Source organism: Heptranchias perlo, chromosome 41, assembly GCF_035084215.1.
Source record: "Heptranchias perlo isolate sHepPer1 chromosome 41, sHepPer1.hap1, whole genome shotgun sequence".
NCBI classification, from domain to species: Eukaryota; Metazoa; Chordata; class Chondrichthyes; order Hexanchiformes; family Hexanchidae; genus Heptranchias; species Heptranchias perlo.
The window spans coordinates 14,814,607-14,836,996 of record NC_090365.1 but is presented as its reverse complement, the minus strand read 5'-3'; the positions used below and the strand labels follow the sequence as shown (position 1 = coordinate 14,836,996).

At 46.3% G+C, this 22,390-nt stretch overlaps 1 protein-coding gene across 1 annotated transcript; it reads left to right on the top strand.

Annotated features, from left to right (window-relative positions):
• The first annotated feature begins 1,229 nt into the window (after positions 1 to 1,229).
• LOC137305879 (homeodomain-interacting protein kinase 4-like) lies at positions 1,230 to 13,001 on the top strand. Its single transcript, XM_067974813.1, has 2 exons — positions 1,230 to 1,746; positions 11,785 to 13,001. The coding sequence occupies exons 1-2, from the start codon at positions 1,230 to 1,232 to the stop codon at positions 12,999 to 13,001; spliced, it is 1,734 nt and encodes a 577-aa protein (XP_067830914.1).
• The last annotated feature ends 9,389 nt before the right edge of the window (positions 13,002 to 22,390 follow it).

Below are 22,390 nucleotides of genomic sequence, written 5' to 3'. Positions count from 1 at the left end.
GTATCTCCTCCTCGCCACAAGCTGCTGGCTGATTTGCGCATTAATTACGGCTTGCACACTGCTGTTATTTCTTCAGTAAAATATGGCCCAATAAACCGATCGACATTCTCACCTCGCTACAAAGAGTACGGTCCCGCAATCCTCTGCGGGACGGCAAAAACGATCTGGTGGACACAAACTTGTCCAGTTGAGGACCTTTGGCTGGGCGCACTAGTGTCGAGTATAAATTATGATGTGGAGATGCCGGTGATGGACTGGGGTGGACAAATGTACAGAGTCGTACAACACCAGGTTATAGTCCAACAGCTTTATTTGAAATCACAAGCTTTCGGAGCTTTCCTCCTTCGTCAGGTGAGTGTAGGATTCCATAAAGGCACAGCATATATAGTCAGAGAACAATGCCTGGTGATTACAGATAATCTTTCCAACTGCCCGTTATCACTCCTCGGCAGAGAGATAATCACAGCAATCAAAGGAGTGGATGGTGTTCAGACAGGGGAACATTACATCCAAGACTACTGAATACACAAGAGGTCAGATAACAACGACAGAGAGAGAGAGAGAGAGACCCGAAAGGCAGAGAGAGAGAGAGAATGACCAGTTGTATTAAAAACAGATAACTTTTTTTCCGCTGGTGGGGTTGCATGTAGTGTGACATGAACCCAAGATCCCGGTTGAGGCCGTCCTCATGGGTGCAGAACTTGGCTATTAATTTCTGCTCGACAATTTTGCGTTGTCGTGTGTCTCGAAGGCCGCCTTGGAGTACGTTTACCCGAAGATCGGAGGCTGAATGTCCTTGACTGCTGAAGTGTTCCCCGACTGGGAGGGAGTCCTCCTGTCTGGCGATTGTTGCGTGGTGTCCGTTCATCCGTTGTCGCAGTGTCTGCATAGTCTCGCCGATGTACCATGCATCCTTTCCTGCAACGTATGAGGTAGACAACGTTGGCCGAGTCACAGGAGAATGAATTAATGGTTGCTTTGAGAGGTGCAGCTCTTTGTGACGAGAGGAGGGAGCTCTGTCTGGTGATGATGTCGGAGGTGGAATCATTGCATTGTTGCTCGGGACCTGTGCGGATGGTCCTCGGACTCTGGGACTCTCATACATCAGCCCCTAGAACCTGGTTTAGTAACAATGGCTCCCATTGTTGCACCCCAAGGCTTCTATTGTTGGATACCAGCTGACTGATCTTTCGCTCAGGCAGAGGGCGGAGGCCAGAAGATCCCTGAAGATGTCTGTCATCCATTCTGAAACCGACACTTACGACATTATTCAGATTTTGGGCAAGGGGACATTCGGAGAGGTGGCAAAGTGTTGGAAGAGGAGCACTGGTCACTTTGTTGCCATTAAGATTCTCAAAAGTGATTCGTACAGAGCCCGAATCATCAAAAATGAATTAAAAATGTTGAGCGTGCTGGGAACAGTGGACCCCGACCAGCACCACTTTATCCGATTCTTTGAGTGTTTCCACGATGACGTCAAGTCATACTTGGTGTTTGAGCTCATGGAGCAGAACATATTTGAGTTTCAGAAGGAGAACAACTTTGCCCTCCTCCCAGCCAGGCACATTCGGACTGTTACCACCCAGGTCCTGCGGGCACTCCAGAAACTGAAGGACCTGTCAATCATTCACGCCGACCTCAAACCGGAGAATATCATGATTATTGACCAGAAGAGATTCCCTTTCCGCGTGAAAGTGATCGATTTCGGATCCGCGAGCATATTTCATGAGGTGCGGTACGTTAAAGGTAGGACTGGTGATAGTTCCCTATTTACCGACTTACTGCCACCTTCACCCGTGATAGAGCGATCAGTCAACTTGATCGGTAATCGCGGCTGATGTACCCGCCTGGGCCAATGCCAGCCTGCGCACGGGTCTGGGGAGCAGTATCTCTGGGTGTCTTAACCTGAGCACCTTCAAGCATCCTCACTGTTAAAATCCAGACTCACTGCATCTCCTACTCTAACTCACTCTTTCCCATCATCTCAGCCTCCCCTTCCTCCTCCAATCCACAGAGTTTTAAAATTGAAACTTGGCATCACCCAATCACTACTGTTGGAAGGGGCTTTCTCTAATTTTCCTCAGCAATATCCTGCATTTCTCACCTTGGTTAAGAAGATATTCAATAGAGTTTTAAAATTAAGAAGGGTCTTGACTGAGTGAATTGGGAAAGACTATTAACTCTGGTTGAGGTGTCAGTGATAAGGGATTATCAATTTAAAAGTGTCACGAGAGTGAGGAGAAAGAGTAGGAGAAATGTTCTCCACAGTTTATTGGAGCGTGGACTGCTTTGCCACAGGATGTGGTTGAGAGAGACCTCGACCTTGGGCTTTGGTCATTCACCTAGAAACAAACTGGCTGTAACTCTGGGAACATCAGGTCCTGATCACATTTGGGAATTCCCGCTTGGCCTTGTAAGGGGCTTACGCTGGGAGTTCCCAATTCCCCAGTCCATCAGGGGTCTGATATATCTCGTAATGTTGGAATATCCAGTCAGATGTGGAGTGCCAGAAGGCACAGGTGGAGCCAGATTGGGGTGAGGAGTGGTGGGTCCAGGCTAAGGAAGTGACAGGGTCTTTAAATCTGGCCCAATGACATTATATATTCTATATTTCAGAATCATCCCCCTAACACAGGGGGCCAAAATGGACAGCGAAAGGGATGATGGGAGAGGGGAACGTGTTTGTATATCGAAGGCTCCAAGTAATGGCTGGGTTTCTTTATGTTTTTCTTCTCAGGCTATTTTACATTTGTACATGTGACAGTTTGACTTGCGACCGCTTGACGTGTGACAGTTTGACGTGTGACAGTTTGACGTGCGACACAGTTTGACATGTGACAGTTTGACGTGTGACACATTGACGTGTGACACAGTTTGACATGTGACAGTTTGACATGTGACACTTTGACATGTGAAAATTTGACTTGCAACCGCTTGACGTGTGACAGTTTGACTTGCGACCGCTTGACGTGTGACACTTTGACGTGTGACACTTTGACGTGTGACACATTGACATGTGACAGTTTGACATGTGACACTTTGACATGTGACAGTTTGACTTGCGACCGCTTGACGTGTGACAGTTTGACATGTGACAGTTTGACGTGTGACACTTTGACATGTGACTGTTTGACATGTGACAGTTTGACATGTGACACATTAACGTGTGACATTTTGATGTGGGACAGTTTGACATGTGACACTTTGATGTGTGACACTTTGATGTGTGACAATTTGACATGTGACAGTTTGACGTGTGACACTTTGACGTGTGACACTTTGACATGTGACAGTTTGACTTGCGACCGCTTGACGTGTGACAGTTTGACATGTGACAGTTTGACTTGCGACCGCTTGACGTGTGACACTTTGACATGACAGTTTGACTTGCGACTGCTTGACGTGTGACAGTTTGACATGTGACAGTTTGACGTGTGACTGTTTGACATGTGACAGTTTGACATGTGACACATTAACGTGTGACATTTTGACGTGTGACAGTTTGACATGTGACACTTTGACGTGTGACACTTTGACATGTGACAGTTTGACATGTGACACTTTGACATGTGACAGTTTGACTTGCGACCGCTTGACGTGTGACACTTTGACATGACAGTTTGACTTGCGACTGCTTGATGTGTGACAGTTTGACATGTGACAGTTTGACGTGTGACACTTTGACATGTGACTGTTTGACATGTGACACTTTGACATGTGACAGTTTGACATGTGACACATTAACGTGTGACATTTTGACGTGCGACAGTTTGACATGTGACACTTTGATGTGTGACACTTTGATGTGTGACAATTTGACATGTGACACTTTGACGTGTGACAGCTTGATGTGTGACACTTTGATGTGTGACACTTTGATATGTGACAGCTTGATGTGACACTTTGATGTGTGACACTTTGACGTGTGACATTTTGACGTGTGACAGTTTGACATGTGACACTTTGACGTGTGACACTTTGACATGTGACAGTTTGACATGTGACACTTTGACATGTGACAGTTTGACTTGCGACCGCTTGACGTGTGACACTTTGACATGACAGTTTGACTTGCGACTGCTTGACGTGTGACAGTTTGACATGTGACAGTTTGACGTGTGACACTTTGACATGTGACTGTTTGACATGTGACACTTTGACATATGACAGTTTGACATGTGACACATTAACGTGTGACATTTTGACGTGCGACAGTTTGACATGTGACACTTTGATGTGTGACACTTTGATGTGTGACAATTTGACATGTGACACTTTGACATGTGACAGCTTGATGTGTGACAGTTTGCTGTGTGACAGTTTGCTGTGTGATAATCACCAGTCAATGAGGAAAGTGCATCAGACAATGGATTTCCTGTCATTCGTACCCTGGCAACGCTAGAAACATTGGTTGCCTGTGCATTTCTGGTGTCCAGCATTGCTAAGGGCCTCAAGGGGGTGGGGGAGGAGGGGTCATTTAAATTTTAAAATGTGGTTTCTGCAATCTGTAATCAATTGCATTATAGAAACTGACATCAGGGGGAATTGGAAGCTAGAGAAATGTTTCAAACTTGATGGTCTGAGGCCCATGGGGCCACTTGCTGTGACCAGGTATCTCCGCAAACCCCACCCCCCCACCCTAATCTGAGGGGGGTGGGGCAACTGTTCCATAAGTGGACCCAGCACACAATCAAATCATTACATTATGCAAATATAGGCTTTCAGAATTCCCACCTCCCCCACTCCCCCAGAAGAGGAGGACCGTAGACAATTGAGTTTCTAAGAACATGCTGTGAAGAACCAGTTGGTGCAAAGTATGAATTTGCTTAGTTGTGTCACTATTCATCTTTCAGCTTCTGTGTGTATTTGTATCTGAAAATAAATCATGGCAGTGATTTAGCCTGTAGATGGTAGTCTAGCGCTGTGTCGTTTATCCACTCCTGGCAGAGTCTGGTGCCAGGAGTTCTACTGCAATTCACTATTGACTGTTAGATCTGCTGCACTCACCACCCTGGCAAAGACTAAATGACAGATTGGGGTTCATTCGTGACTTAAGGCTAGAATTTCCGATTCAGAGCAGGGCTCCCCGCTGGGTGTGCATTTGGGCAGGACTTTCACCTGCTGGCATGACCTTGCTGTCATAGAAAAATAGAATCATAGAAAGGTTACAGCATGGAAGGAGGCCATTCGGCCCATCGAGTCTGTGCCGGCTCTATGCAAGAGCAATCCAGCTAGTCCCACTCCCCCGCCCTATCCCCGTAGCCCTGCACATTTTTTCCATTCAACTACTTATCCAGTTCCCTTTTGAATTCCATGATTGAATCTGCCTCCAGCACCCCCTCGGGCAGTGCATTCCAGATCCCAACCACTCGCTGTGTAAAAAGGTTTTTCCTCATGTCACCTTTGGTTCTTTTGCCAATCACCTTAAATCTATGTCCTCTGGTTCTTGACCCTTCCGCCAATGGGAACAGTTTCTCTCTATCTACTCTGTCCAGACCCTTCATGATTTTGAATACCTCTATCAAATCTCCTCGCAACCTTCTCTGTTCCAAGGAGAACAACCCCAGCTTCTCCAGTCTATCCACGTAACTGAAGTCCCTCATCCCTGGAATCATTCTAGTAAATCTCTTCTGCACTCTCTCTAAGGCCTTCACATCCTTCCTAAAGTGCGGTGCCCAGAACTGGACACAATACTCCAGTTGTGGCCGAACCAGTGTTTTATAAAGGTTCATCATAACTTCCTTGCTTTTGTACTCTGTCTCTATTTATGAAGCCCAGGATCCCGTATGCTTTTTAACCACTTTCTCAACCTGTCCTGCCACCTTCAAAGGTTTGTGTACATATACCCCCAGATCTCTCTGTTCCTGTTTAGAATTGTCCCCTCTAGTTTATATTGCCTCTCCTTGTTTTTCCTACCGAAATGCATCACCTCGCATTTTTCTGCATTAAATTTCATCTACCATGTGTCTGCCCATTCCACCAGCCTGTCTATATCCTCTTGAAGTCTATCACTATCCTCCTCACTGTTTACTACACTTCCAAGTTTTGTGCCATCTTCAAATTTTGAAATTGTGCCCTGTACACCCAAGTCCAAGTCATTAATATATATCATGAAAAGCAGTGGTCCCAGCACCGACCCCTGGGGAACACCACTGTACACCTCCCTCCAGTCCGAAAAACAACCATTCACCACTACTCCCTGTTTCCTGTCACTTAGCCAATTCTGTATCCATGCTGCTGCTGCCCTCTTTCTTCCATGGGCTCCAATCTTGAAGATAAGCCTACCGTGTGGCACTTTATCAAACACTTTTTGAAAATCCATATACACCACATCAACTGCATTGCCCTCATCGACCCTCTCTGTTACCTCTTCAAAAAACTCTATCAATTTGGTTAAACACGATTTGCCTTTAACAAATCTGTGCTGGCTTTCCCTAATCAATCCACACTCGTCCAAGTGACTGTTAATTCTGTCCCGGATTATCGTTGCTAAAGTTCCCCCACCACCGAGGTTAAACTGACTGGCCTGTAGTTGCCGGGTTTATCCTTACACCCTTTTTTGAACAAGGGTGTAACATTTGCAATTCTCCAGTCCTCTGGCACCACCTCCCGTATCCACGCATGTTTGGAAGGTCATGGTCAGTACCTCCGCAATTTCAACACTGGTTTCATCCCCCTTCCTGGCTGCTCACTCAGGGTGAACCCAGTAGTACCTAACCTTGGCGTCCTTATCGATCCTGAGCTGAGGGTCCCCAAGGCTGCTCAGCTCCATCTGTATCTCACCCTCACACCTTGGTTACCTCCACACCTGATTTATCCAAATACCTCCTCACTCGTCTTCTGATCTCCATCCTGCATAATTTCCAACTCATCCAGATCGCTGTGCATCCTGTCTTACATAGAGTCCCACTCAGCCCTTACTGATCTCTGGGGTCTCCCCATCCCCTGTCCATTGATTTCAAAATCCTTATCCTTGTTTCCAAGTCTCTCCATGATCCCTCCCCACCCAACCTCTGCAGTGACCCCCACCCCATCTCTCACCCCACCCAACCTCTAGAGTATCCTCCATCCTCTGTGCCAGTGTGAACCCTCATTCTTCTGAATCTGGTTCACTGGGTGTTTCCAGTCCATTCCATGACCTCCGACCAACCCTTCAGCCCCCACACCCCTGCAATCTGGAACTCTCTCCCAAATCCCCCCTCCTCGTTACCTCTCAGCCCCACTTTCAAAAGCCTCCTTCGACCCACCCTATCCGACTGCCTGCTGCCCCTTCCCTAACTGTTCTCTGCTTGGGTCCAACCCGTATGAAGCATTTGGGGACAATTCACCATGTTAAAGGCGCTATATTTGTGCGGGTTGTGTTGTCGTATCACCAGGAATGTTTCTGCGGAGCTGGGTTCCTGTCACCAGTTGGAGCTATTGGACCTGGCAGTCACTGCCTACCCCATCTGGACAATCATCGAGAACGTCAACTGCCCCATCTGCTGGTTAGATCCCAGTACAGCAGCAACTGTTCAATGTTTTGTGTCGCACGTCAACACTGGCCATTCCCAAAATGGGATAGAGCCTCGAATGGATCTCGGGGTACAGATATACAGAAAACTAAAAGTAGCGATGCAGGTTAATAAGGCCATAAAAAAAGCAAACCAAGCACTGGGGTTCATTTCTAGAGGGATAGAATTGAAAAGCAGAGAAGTTATGTTAAACTTGTATAGAACCTTGGTTAGAGCACACTTGGAGTATTGTGAACATTTCTGGTCTCCGTATTATAAAAAGGATATAGAGGCATTGGAGAAGGTACAAAAAAGATTCACAAGGATAATACCAGAACTGAGAGGTTATACCTGTCAGGATAAACTGAACAGGCTGGGGCTCTTTTCTCTAGAAAAGAGAAGGCTGAGGGGTGACCTGATGGAGGTCTTTAAGATTATGAAAGGGTTTGATAGGGTAGACGTAGAGAAATGTTTCCACTTGTGGGGGAGACCAGAACTAGAGGCCATAAATATAAGATATTTGCCAATAAATCCAATAGGGAATTCAGGAGAAACGTCTTTACCCAGAGAGTGGTGAGAATGTGGAACTCGCTACCACAAGGAGTAGTTGAGGCGAATAGCAAAGATGCATTTAAGGGGAAACTAGATAAACACATGAGGGAGAAAAGAATAGAAGGATATGTTAATAGGGTGAGATGAAGTAGGGAGGGATGAAGCTCGTGTGGAGCATAAACACTGGCACAGGCCAGTCGGGCCGAATGGCCTGTTTCTGTGCTGTAAATCCTATGTAAAATGTCCATTGGGTGGGTGTTCAATGATCCACGAGACTCGGTCAGGGTTGAACTGAATCGTATTCTGATCGTGTGCCCGATGATTACTCGACTGACTGTTTGGGTCCCGTTGTAGCACTTCCTTTGCTGACGTGTTGGTCACTCTGACAGGTGTGATCAGCCCAGGGAAGCAAAGGCTAGCTTCATCACCAACCAGCTACCTGACACCTGCCCACCCGGGGCCACATGACCGGGGCACTGACCACCTTAAAATAAAGAAAGATTTGCATTTATATAGCAACTTTGTGATGTCAGCTGCGGCTCAGTGGGTAACACTCTCACCTCTTAAATCAGAAGGTCATGGGTTCACGTCCCACTCCAGTGGACCTGAGTACATCATTCAGGCTGACTCTCCAGTTCAGTACTGAGGGCGTCTTTTACATGAGACGTTAAACCGAGGCCCCGTCTGCCCTCTCAGGTGGACGTCAAAGATCCCACGGTGCCATTTTGAAGAAGAGCAGGGGCCAATATTTATCCCTCAACCAACATCACTAACACAGATTATCTGGTCATTATCACATTGCTGTTTGTGGGATCTTGCTGTGCGCAAATTGGCTGCTGTGTTCCCTACATTAGAACAGTGACTGTAAAGTGCTTTGGGACGTCCTGAGGTTGTAAAGTGGAGGTTTAGAAATGTATGTCTTTCTGTCTTTCACGACCTCAAAACGCTTGACAACCGGTGAAATACTATTGACGTGTAGTCACTACTGTGATATCGGAATAGTGAGCGGCAGCTGCAGGCATCCCGAGTGTTTGCCTGAAGGAGCTGGAGAGTAGGCCGCTCGGGTGGTCCTGATTGAGACTCATGTCCCCTGGTGACAAACTGCCTTCTGCACAACACCATCCTCCAAAAAAAAAAAGGCTGTATAACGGGGGTTTCCTGAGGGACGGGGGGGGGGTGGGGGGTCGGGCCTGCCTGGAGGGGGTCAGATGGACGCACAGCGGGAAGAAGCAGAGACAGAGGATGGGCAAAATGTGAGAAGAGAGGGAAAAGAGCAGGAAAAAGAGAAGGGGAAATAGAATGGAAAAAATAATGGGCGGAGCAAAAGTAGGTGCAAGGCTTCTATTGGTCACATCCCAGCTGTACGTTCATAAAATAAAAGAAAAGAAAGACTTGCATTTATATAGTGCCTTTCACAACCTCAGGACGTCCCAAATCGATTTACAGCCAATGAGGTTCTTTAGAAGTGTGGTCACTGTTGTACACTTGGGCCAGTGGCAAACGACTGGACGGTCTCATTCTGCTTCTGTGGTATCTTCATTCCTCTCTGAGGTCCTCGTCCTCCTCCTCCTCCTCTTCTTCCATGTGTATCACAGGGGCATTCCCATAGGGAAACCCATGGTGCTGCCTTTCTTGTCATTTCTGGGGCAGCTCTCCAGAGGGAAAAAAAATTATTGAAATTGATCCACAAATCAAACCTCAGCAAGGAAAAGTAGATAAGCAAGGAGTGTCCCTTTAAACAACACTTCTACTGAACCTGACCAGTAAGTCCACCAGTGCAAGTCCACCTGTGCAAGTATACCTGTGCAAGTATACCTGTGCAAGTCCATTTGTGCAAGTATACCTGTGCAAGTCCATTTGTGCAAGTATACCTGTGCAAGTCCACCCGTGCATGTCCACCTGTGTAAGTCCACCTGTGTAAGTCCACCTGTGCAAGTATGACTGTGCAAATATACCTGTGTAAGTCCACCTGTGCAAGTATGACTGTGCAAATATACCTGTGTAAGTCCACTTGTGTAAGTATACCTGTGCAAGTCCACCCGTGCATGTCCACCTGTGTAAGTCCACCTGTGAAGTATACCTGTGCAAGTCCACCTGTGCAAGTCCATTTGTGCAAATATACCTGTGCAAGTCCCCCTGTGTAAGTCCCCCTGTGTAAGTCCACCTGTGGAAGTCCACCTGTGCAAGTATACCTGAGCAAGTATACCTGTGCAAGTATACCTGAGCAAGTATACCTGTGCAAGTATACCTGAGCAAGTATACCTGTGCAAGTATACCTGAGCAAGTATACCTGAGCAAGTATACCTGAGCAAGTATACCTGAGCAAGTCCACCTGTGCTATACAGCTGTAGTTTACACCCAGGACAACTGAGGCGGAAATTATGGGAATTTAGACATATGGCCTCATCACTCTGTCACATTCTCACGTTGTCAGTTCTTGTGCTGCCCCCAATCTCTGGTGGAGACGTGGACGTGGTCAATAATGGCCGAGGCGCAGCGTAAACCGAGTCCCCTCCGAAGATCCCCCCGCCCAGCTTTCCCGCCTCAGCAGTGGAAGAAATTTGGGGGCCCCCTTGGTCTGAAAACGAGTCCTTTAATGTAGAAAGTTTATGGGGATCAAAATGTGGGGTGGACTCACTCAGGTCTCTAATCAGCTAGAGGGTTAAATGATGAGGCCAGGTCGCATAGACTAGGCTTGTATTCCCTTGAGTGTAGAAGATTAAGGGGTGATCTAGTTGAGGTGTTTAAGATAATTAAAGGATTTGAGAGGGTAGATAAACTGTTTCCTCTGGTGGGGGAATGCAGAACAAGGGGGCATAATCTTAAAATTAGAGCTAGGCTGTTCAGGGGTGATGTCAGGAAGCACTTCCTCACACAAAGGGGAGTGGAAATCTGGAACTCTCTCCCCCAAAAAGCTGTTAAGGCTGGGGGTCAATTAGATGAGGGCATTAAGGGTTTCAGAACCAAAGCAGATGGATGGAGTTGAGATACAGATCAACCATGATCTAATTGAATGGCCGAACAGACTCAAGGGGCTGAATGGCCTCCTCCTCTTCCTCCTTGGGGCTGCAACAATCCTATTTATTATTTGCTTCTCACTCCCTTCCTTGTTCTCCTCCTGTTTCACTCTTCTCCCTTCTTGCCTCCTCTCTAGGATTACACAGCAGGAGGCAAGCCTTTACCCAATTGCTACTACTTGAGATTTGGGCCCTCCCTATCTCTGTGACCTCCTCCAGCCCCTACAACCCCCCGGGATCTCTGCGTTCCTCCAATTCCGGCCTCTTGCACAGCCCTGATTTCCATCGCTCCACCATTGGCGGCCGTGCCTTCAGCTGCCCAGGTCCTGAGCTCTGGAATTCCCTCCCTAAACCCCTCCATCTCTCCACCTCTCTCTCCTCCTTTAAGACGCACCTTAAAACCTACCTCTTTGACCAAGCTTTTGGTCGCCTGTCCTAATATCTCCTTATGTGGCTCGGTGTCAAATTTTGTCTGATAATCGCTCCTGTGAAGCACCTTGGGACGTTTTACTAGGTTAAAGGCACTATAGCAACCCAGCACGGTCTCGATGGGCCCAATGGCCTCCTTCCATGCTGTAACCTTTCTATGATTGTTCCACGGTTATTGTCTGGTAGAAACGTTTTACCCCGGATCAAAGATTGAAAAGCCGCGCAACTCTGATCTGAAACTCCTTGCGATTTGATTTGTGTGAACTAACCCATTCCCTCTCTCCTTGCCCCAGAACCGTACATCCAGTCCAGGTTTTATCGCTCGCCGGAGATCCTCCTCGGCCTGCCCTTCTGTGAGAAGGTGGACATGTGGTCCCTTGGCTGCGTGATGGCCGAACTTCACCTCGGCTGGCCGCTCTACCCCGGCAACAGCGAGTACGACCAAATCAGGTACATTGTCGAGACGCAAGGGCTACCAAAGGACCACCTCCTGAACGCGGCCACCAAGGCCAACCACTTCTTCAGAAGGAACACCCGGCAGCATTCCACCCACCAGTGGCAGCTCAAGTGTGCGGCCGATTACCAGGCGGAGACCATGGTGCAGCCACTGGAGAGGAGGAAGTACGTCCTGAAGTCGCTGGACCAGCTCGAGACAATTAACATCACCAAGACGGTCTTCCCAGACGATGAGGTCATCGCCGAGTTCCACGATCGCAAAAACATGGTGGAGCTCATCAAAAGGATGCTTACGTTGGACTCGCACGAGCGTATCACGCCCAGTGCAGCGCTGAAGCATCCTTTTGTCACCATTCAGCAGCTCAAAATGACACACGAGCACACGAAGTATTATGACTTGTCGATCCAAGGTCTTAATGCAGCTCTGAACTGTGACAGGAGGGTCCTGGCTGATCGGCATTACTACAACATGGTCGACGAAGCGTACTATCCTAACTCCGATTACTACGAGTGTCGGCAAGCACACCACATCCCCAGCATCACCTCCATGCAGCGGGCGATTGACAAAATGGACAACTTGACCATCGAGGAGCCAGGAAGGGAGGTCGGCCTAAACGTGTGGCCTGAGGGAGCAGGAAATGCGGGATACCAGCCTTCGACCTCAAAGGCCGGGAATTCCGCATGCCTGCCTCATTCATACCACCAGGGAGGTTGCTATAGGGCCAGCCACCCTGCGCATCGGCACAGGAAAGAGCCAGTCATGGGCTATTACGGCAGCCGGTGCGGAATGAAGCAGCGAAAGGCTCCTCGCCATTCCAAGTCGGATCCTACTTTTGGGAACGTGATTCTGCTTGGGCAGGAGCCTCCCGCGGAGATCATTAACTGGGAGGAGGAAGACACGGAGGCAATCCTTTCAGCACCTTCATCCTCAACGCAAGAAACAAAGAGGCCTGAGGAGGTCTTGGCCTCCAAAGAGCCTTCAGGCCCAGAGGTAAGCCCGGTGAAAGTACGAGGTAGCCATGAAGTGTTGTCAGGGTTTTCAGATGGCTTCTAACTCCACCCAATTTTAACTGAGTACTTTATTGGCACAGGTCCAGTGGCTAAATCCTGAGCAGAAGTTTACTAATATAGGATTGGTACTGGTGTGGGTATCGAGCACACTGGCATATACATGCTACGCCTCGGCGACATTATCCGAAAATACAACATCATGTTCCACATGTACGCTGACCATACCAGCTCTACCTCACCACCACCTCCCTCGACCCCTCCGCTGCCTCTGATTTGTGACGATGTTTTTCTGATGAGTAGAAATTTCCTCCAATTAAACATTGGGAAGGTGGGAAGGCCATTGTCTTGGGTCCCCACCACAAGCTCTGTTCCCTCGCCACCGACTCCACCCCTCTCCCTGGACATTGTCTGAGACCGAACCAGACCGTTCGCAACTTTCTCGTCCTATTTGATCCCGAGATGAACTTCCGACCCCATATCCGCTCCATCACCAAGACCGCCTACTTCCACCTCCGTAACATCGCCCGTCTCCGCCCCTGCTTCAGCTCATCTGCTGCTGAAACCCTCATCCGTGCTTTTGTTACCTCCAGACTCAACTATTCCAATGTTCTCCTGGCCGGCCTCCCATCTTCCACCTTCCGTAAACATCAGCTCATCTAAAAATCCTGTTGCCCGTATCCTAACTCAGACCCGTTCACCCATCACCCCTGTTCTCGTTGACCTACACTGGCTCCTGGTCCAGCAACGCCCCGAATTTAAAATTCCCGTCCTTGTGTCCAAATCACTCCATGGCCTCGCCCCCTCCCTCTCTCTGTAACCTCCCACAGCCTGACAATCCTCCGCGACCTCTGCACTCCTCCGTTTCTGGCCTCTTGTGAATCCCCAATTTCCTTCACCCCACAATTGTTGGCCGTGCCTTCAGCTGCCTAGGCCCTAAGTTCTGGAATTCTCTCCCTAAACCTCTCCGCCTCTCTCTCCTCCTTTAAGACGCTCCTTAAAACCTACCTCTTTGACCAAGCTTTTGGTCACCTGTCCTAATATCTCCTTTTGTGGCTCGGTATCAGTTTTGTCTGATTAAGCACCTTGGGACATTTTACTATGTTAAAATTGTTGTTGTTAATACCATATTGGGACTGGAATGGGTAATGAACACATTGGCACTAATACAAGACTGGTACAGGAGTGGGTATCACAGAATCATAGTCCGATACAACACACGAGGAGGCCATTCAGCCCATCGTGTCTGTGCCGGCTCTTTGAAAGAGCTATCCAATTAGTCCCACTCCCCTGCTCTTTCCCCACAGACCTGCAAATTTTTCCCCTTCAAGTATTTATCCAATTCCCTTTTGAAAGTTATTATTGAATCTGCTTCCACCGCCCTTTCAGGCAGCGCATTCCAGATCAGAACAACTCGCTGCGTAAAAAATGATTCCTCATCTCACCTCTGGTTCTTTTGCCGATCACCTTAAATCTGTGTCCTCTGGTTACTGACCCTCCTGCCACTGGAAACAGTCTCTCCTTATTTACTCTCTCAAAACCCTTCATGATTTTGAACACTTCTATCAAATCTCCCCTTAACCTTCTCTGTTCTAAGGAGAACAATCCCAGCTTCTCCAGTCTCTCCACATGACTGAAGTCCCTCATCCCTGGTACCATTCCAGTAAATCTCCTCTGCCCCCTCTCTAATACTCAGGTAATGATACAGGACTGATACCGGTGCAGGTAAAGAAAGGAAGATAAAAAGACTTGCATTTACAACAACACCAACAACTCCCATTTATATAGTGCCTTTAACATAGTAAAACGTCCCAAGGTGCTTCACTGGAGCGATTGTCAAACAAAATTTGACACCGAGCCACATAAGGAGATATCAGGACAGGTGACCAAAAGCTTGGTCAAAGCGGTAGGTTTTAAGGAGCGTCTTAAAGGAGGAGAGAGAGGCGGAGAGGTTTAGAGAGGGAGTTCCAGGGCTTAGGGCCTAGGCAGCTGAAGGCACGGCCGCCAATGGTGGAGCGATTCAAATCGAGGATGTTGCAAGAGGCCAGAATTGGAGGAGGGCAGAGACCTCGGAGGGTTGTAGGGCTGGAGGGGGTTACAGAGGTAGGGAGGGATTTGAACACAAAGATGAGAATTTTAAAATCAAGGCGTTCCCGGACCAGGAGCCAATGTAGGTCAGCGAGCACAGGGGGTGATGGGTGAACGGGACTTGGTGCGAGTTAGGATACGGGCAGCAGAGTTTTGGATGAGCTCAAGTTTACAGAGAGTGGAAGATGGGAGGCCGGCCAGGAGACCATTGGAGTAGTCGAGCCTGGAGGTAACAAAGGCACGGATGAGGGTTTCAGCAGCAGATGAGCTGAGGCCGGGGGAGAGGCAGGCGATATTACGGAGGTGGAAGTAGGCAGTCTTGGTGATAGAGAGAATATGGGGTTGGAAGCTCAGCTCAGGGTCAAATAGGACGCCAGGGTTGCGAACGGTCTGGTTCAGCCTCAAACAGTGGTCGGAGAGAGGGGTGGAGTCGGTGGCAGGGAATGGAGTTTGAGGCAGGGACCGAAGACAATGGCTTCGATCTTCCTAATATTTAATTGGAGGAAATATCTGCTCATCCAACACGGGATGTGGGACGAGCAGTGTGACAAATCAGAGGCAGTGGAGGGGTCGAGGGAGATGGCGGTGAGATAGAGCTGGGTGTCGTCAGTGGACATGTTGAACCTGACATTGGGTTTTCACCAAGGGGCAGTATGTAGATGAGAAATAGGAGGGGGGCCAAGAATAGATCCTTGGGGGACTCCAGAGGTAACTGTGCGGGAGCAGGAAGAGAAGCCATTTCAGGTGGTTCTCTGGCTACGACTGGATGGATAAGAATGGAACCAGGCGAGGGCAGTCTCACCCAACTGGACAACAGAGGAGAGATGTTGGAGGAGGATGGTGTGGTCAACCATGTCAAAGACCGCAGACAGGTCGAGAAGGATGAGGGGGGATAGTTTACCACGGTCATAGTCACATAGGATGTCATTTGTGACTTTGATAAGGGCTGTTTCAGTGTTGTGGCAGGGGCAGAAACCTGATTGGAGGGATTCAAACATGGAGTTGCGGGAAAGATGGGCACGGGTTTCAGAGATGACGACACGTTCAATGACTTTGGAGAGGAAAGGGAGGTTGGAGATGGGGCGGTAGTTTACTAGGACAGAGGGATCAAGGGTGGGCTTTTGGAGGAGGCAGTTGATGGCAGATTTGAAGGGGAGGGGGGCCAGAACCTGAGGAGAAGGAACCATTAACAATATCAGCTAATATATTTACATAGCGCCTTTCACCACCTCAGGACATCCCAAAGCACTTTACAGCCAATGAAGTATTTTTGAAGTGGAGTCACTGTTGTAATGTCGGAAACGTAGCAGCTAATTTGCGCACAGCAAGATCCCAAGAACAGCAATGGCCAGATAATCTGTTTTTAGTGATGTTGGTTGAGGGAAAAATATTGGCCAAGGCACCGGGGAGAATTCCCCTGCTCTTCTTCAAATAGTGCCATGGAATCTTTACATCTACCTGAGAGGTATCTCATCCGAAAGACGGCAACTCTGACAGTGTAGCACTCCCTCAGAACTGCACTGGAGTGTCAGCCTAGATTTTGTTCTCAAGTCTTATGGAGTGGGGTTTGAACCCACAACCTTCTGAGTTAGAGGCAAGAATGTTACCCACTGAGCCACAGCTGATAACTGGTATCAATAGTGGTACTGGACTGCATAGTGAACACAACAGCACTAATGTGACGCTGTGAGTCATAGCTCAACACATTGGCACTAATCCAGGACTGGTACTGGAGTGGGTAATGAACACACTGGCACTAATCCAGGACTGGTACTGGAGTGGGTAGTGAACACACTGGCACTAATCTAGGACTGGTACTGGAGTGGGTAGTGAACACACTGGCACTAAACTAGGGCTGGTACTGGAGTGGGTAATGAACACACTGGCACTAATCCAGGACTGGTACTGGAGTGGGTAATGAACACACTGGCACTAATCCAGGACTGGTACTGGAGTGGGTAGTGAACACACTGGCACTAATCCAGGACTGGTACTGGAGTGGGTAGTGAACACACTGGCACTAATCCAGGACTGGTACTGGAGTGGGTAGTGAACACACTGGCACTAATCCAGGACTGGTACTGGAGTGGGTAATGAACACACTGGCACTAATCCAGGTCTGGTAGCGGAGTGGATAATGAACACACTGGCACTAATAGAGGACTGGTACCAGAGTGGATAATGAACATAGGAGCATCAGAACATAGGAACAGGGGTAGGCCATTCAGCCCCTCGAACATGTTTTGCCATTCAATTAGATTATGGTTGATCTGTACCTCAACTCTTTTTACCCGCATTTGATCCCGATCCCTTGATACCCTTACCTAACAAAAATATGTCCATCTCAGACTTGATTTTCCCAGCATCCACAACCTTTTGGGGGATCAAATTCTCAGTTTCCCCACCCTTGGTGTGAAACTGTCCTGGCTCTGATTTTAAGATTGTACCCCTTTGTTTTGCCGACACTAGGGTGTGTCACTTTCTAACTTCAGAAGCTCAGAGATTCTTTCCTGATAGCAGTGTGGATTCAGAAAAGGCAGAGGTACTACTGATATGATCTTCATTGCCAGAAAACGTCAGGAAGAGAGTCAAGAACTAAACTTGGACCTTCTCTGTGTCTTTGTTGGTCTCACAAAGGCCTTTGATACAGTCAGAAAGGACCTGAAACTGCTGGGCAAAGTCAGCTGGTCCGAAAAGTTTCTCCAGATGATCCACCAGCTCCATGAAGTTTCCAACTCCTTCTGTCTCCAATGGAGCCAAACACTCTCGGTCCCACCTTGTTTAGGAACTTGGTTAAAGGATTGAATATTTGCTTCAGGATGGATGGTAAATTGCACATTCTCTGCCACCTGCAGTCCAAGCTCAGACCTCTACAGAACTTGTTCTGCAGTTCTTGTTTGCGGATGACTCTGTCATGGCTTCCCAGGCAGAAGGGGAACCCCCCCAAGTCATCATGACCCATTTCTCGGATGCTGGTCAGAAATTTGGCCTCACTATCAACCTGAAGAAGACAGAAATTATATACCAGCCTGCCCTTATCTCCCACCCAATATCACCCTTCGAAGGACACGTGTTGTCCGCAGTGGTTCACTTACCTAAGGAGCACCATGTCACGCGATGCACTCCTAGATGTTGAGGTGAGCCACAGATTGTTCAAAGCCGGCAGTGTTTGTGGACGGCCTCCCTGTGAAGTTAAAAGGAGCACTAAACCAAGGCATTGGTTATAACATCCTTACTGTATGTGTGAGATAGATACTTACAGTCGCCATATCAGCAAACTCAATCACTTCTTCCTAGGTTGCCTCAGAAAGATCACATAAATTCAATGTTAGCACAAGAGCAAATATGCTAGGCAGAGGGGCAATGATAGTAACGGTGGACTGGTCACTTAGTCCCAATTCCTGATACTAGACTACCCAAGCAGGCTGAAGGTCTTGTGGTGGACAGTTCAAAAGATGTAAGGATTGCCTCATGGCCAATCCGAGAAAAATATGGCATCTCAACTGGCACATGTCAGCACAGGGTCGCCAGCTGTGGTTGGAGGCATTCCTGGAGGTTTGATCACGTGACACTCTGACCATATGATATTCCACCACGTGATGCCTGATCACGTGACATCTGATCAGGTGACGTCTACAAATGATATTGCATTCACCTTATAAAGGTTGGGTCCCCTGTGCAACAAGTTCCAAGAAGAAGGAGGCCACCCGTGAGCAGGCAAGGAGGGGAAACGGGGGGCAGAGAGACTGAGGGTGGGGAGGAGGGGAAATTGAGGGTGTCTAATGTTTATCCCACACACAGGACATTGGATGTCAGATTGCTCTGAGGGCTCTGATTCTTCAGCTGAATGTAATGATTACAGCGTGTAATGAGTGAGGCATATAATGTTTGCAGTGTTTAATAATTACAGTGTGCAATGATTGCAGGGTGTAATGATTGTGGTGTGTAATAATTGCAGCATGTAATGATTGCAGCGTATAATGATAGCAGCATTTATTGATTGTGGAGTGTAATAATTGCAGCATGTAATGATGGTGGCATGTAATGATTGCAGAGTGTAATTTTAGCAGCGCATAATGATTGCTGCGTGTAATGACTGCAGCGTGAAATGATTGCAGAGTGTAAAGAGTGCAGCATGTAATGATTGCAGCATCCAATAATGGCAGATTGTCATGATTGCAGAGTGCAATTAGTGCAGTGTGTAATGATTACAGAGTGTAATGATGGCAGTATGCAATGATTGCGCGGGGTGCTGATTGCAGCATGTGATGCTTGCAGTGTGCAATGATAATAGTATGTAGTGATTGCAGCATTTAATGATTGCGGCGTGTAATTATTGCACTGTGCAATGAGTGCAGAATGTAACGATTGCAGAATGTAATGAGTGCAGTGTGTAATGAGTGCAGAATGTAATGAGTGCAGCATGTAATGATTGTAGCAGGTAATGATTGCAGCTTTTAATAACTGCTGCATGTAATGAGTGCAGCATGTAAAGAGTGCAGAGTGTAATAATTGCAGAGTGTAATGATTGTAGTAATTAATTATTCCAGTATGTGATGGTTGCAGAATGTATTGATTGCAAAGAGTAATGATTGCAGAAGTGTAATGGTTGTAGCATGTAATGATTGCAGAGTGTAATGAGTGCAGCGTGAAATAATTACAGCATGTAATGATTGCAGCGATTAATGATTCCAGCATTTAATGATTTCAGAGTATAATGATTCCAGCGTGTAATGACTGCAGCATGTAACGATTGTAGAGTCTAATGATTGCAGTGTTTAATGATTCCAGTGTGTAATGATTGCAACGTATATTGATTGCAGCATGTAACAATTGCAGTATTTAATGATTGCAGAGCGTAATGATTGCTGCATGTAATGATTGCAACTGGTAATGATTGCAGCATGTGATGATTGCAGTGTGCAGTGATTGCAGCATGTAATTATTGCAATGTGCAATGATTGCATAATGCAATGATTAGAGCATGTAATGATTGTGGCGTACAATAATTACAGTATGAAATGCTTGCAACATTTAATTATTGCAGCTGGTAATGATTTCACCGTGTAATAATTCCAGCATGTAATGACTGCAGAAATGTAATGATTGATCATGTAATGATTGCACCTTGTACTGATTGCAGCATGCAATGATCATAGCATGTAATGATTGCAGCATTTAATGATTGCAGTCTGTAATCAGTACCGCATGTAATGATTGCAGCAAGTAATGATTGCAACGTATAATGATTGTAATGTATAATGAATGCATTATACATTGCAATTATTACACATAATGATTGCAGAGTGTAATGAGTGCAGTGTGTAATGACTGCAGCATGTAATGATTGCGGTGTATAATGATTGCCGCGTGTAATGAAAAAATTTAATTATTGAAGTGTTTAATGATTGCAACTTGTAAATATTGCAGTGTGTAATGATTGTGACATGTAATGATTACAGCATGTACTGATTACAACATGTAATGTTTGCAGCATGTAGTGATTACAGCATGTAATGATTGCAGCATTTAAAGTTTGCAGCGGGTAATGATTGTAGAGTATAATGATTGCAGAGTGTAATGTTTGCAGCATGTAACGATTGCTGAGTGTAATGATTGCTGAGTGTAATATTGCAGAGTGTAATGATTACAGCATGTAATCATTATGTCATGCAATGATTGCAGAAGTGTAATGATTGCAGCATGGAATGATTGCAGCATGGAATGATTGCAATGCATAATGAATGCAGTGTGTAATGTGTGCAGCATGTAATGAGTGCAGCATGTAATGATTCACAGCATGAAATGATTACAACATGTAATTAATGCAGGGGGTAATGATTACAGCATGTAGTGATTGCAGTGTTTAATGAGTGCAGTGTGTAATGATTGCAGAGTGTAATATTTGCAGAGTGTAATGATTACAGCATATAATTATTATATCTTGCAGGGTGTAACGATTGCAGATGTAATGATTACCATAAGTAATGATTGTTGCATTTAAGGATTGTGAAGTGTAATGATTGCAGTGTGTAATGATTACAGCATGTAATGATTGCAGTTTATAATTAATGCAGGGTGTAATGTTTACAGCATGTAATGATTGCAGCAGTCAATGATTACAGCATGATTGCAGCGTGTAATGACTGCAGTGTGTAATGATTGCAGAGTTTAATATTTTTAGAGTGTAATGATTGCAGAGTGTAATGATTGCAACAGGTAACGATTGCAATGCATAATGAATGCAGTGTGTAATGATTGCAGAGTGTATTGAGTGCTGTGTGTAATGAGTGCAGAGTGTAATATTTGCAGAGTGTAATGATTACAGCATATAATTATTATATCTTGCGGGGTGTAACAATTGCAGATGTAATGATTACCATAAGTAATGATTGCTGCATTTAAAGATTGTGAAGTGTAATGATTGCAGTGTGTAATGATTGCAGCATGTAATGATTGCAGTGTATAATTAATGCAGGGTGTAATGTTTACAGCATGTAATGATTGCAGCAGTCAATGATTACAGCATGATTGCAGCGTGTAATGACTGCAGTGTGTAATGATTGCAGAGTTTAATATTTTTAGAGTGTAATGATTGCAGAGTGTAATGATTGCAACAGGTAATGATTGCAATGCATAATGAATTCAGTGTGTAATGATTGCAGAATGTATTGAGTGCTGTGTGTAATGAGTGCAGTGTGTAATGATTACAGCGTGTAATGATTGCAGTGTATAATGATTGCCACGTGTAAGGAATGCAGCGTGTAATGATGGCAGCATCTAATGATTGCAGCAGGTAATAATTCACAGCATGAAATGATTACAGCATGTAATTAATGCAGGGGCTAATGATTACAGCATGAAATGATTGCAGTGTGTAATGATTGCAGAGTGTAATGATTACAGCATATTTGCAGAGTGTAATGATTACAGCATATAATTATTACGTCTTGCGGGGTGTGATGATTGCAGATGTGTAATGATTGCCACATTTAAAAATTGTGAAATGTAGTGATTGCAGTGTGTAATGGTTGCAGCATGTAATGATTACAGCGTATAATTGATGCAGGGTGAAATGTTTACAGCATGTAATGATTGCAGCAGTCAATGATTAGAGCATGTAATGATTAGAGCATGTAATGATTGCAGTGTGTAATGATTGCAGAGAGTGATATTTGTAGAGTGTTATGATTGCAGAGTGCAATGTTTGCAGCATGTATTGCTGAGTGTAATGCTTGCAGAGTGTAATATTTGTAGAGTGTAATGATTGCAGAGAGTAATGATTGCAACGTGTAATGATTGCAGCATGTAATGATTACAACATGTAACAATTGCAGCATTTAATGA

What these genes read in the sequence shown, in the direction of transcription:
- LOC137305879 (XM_067974813.1), top strand. Translation starts at nt 1,230, where the DNA reads ATGTCTGTCATCCATTCTGAAACCGACACTTACGACATTATTCAGATT. An exon ending in TGAGGTGCGGTACGTTAAAG is followed by an intron (nt 1,747 to 11,784) that starts GTAGGACTGGTG and finishes TCCTTGCCCCAG; the next exon opens with AACCGTACATCCAGTCCAGG.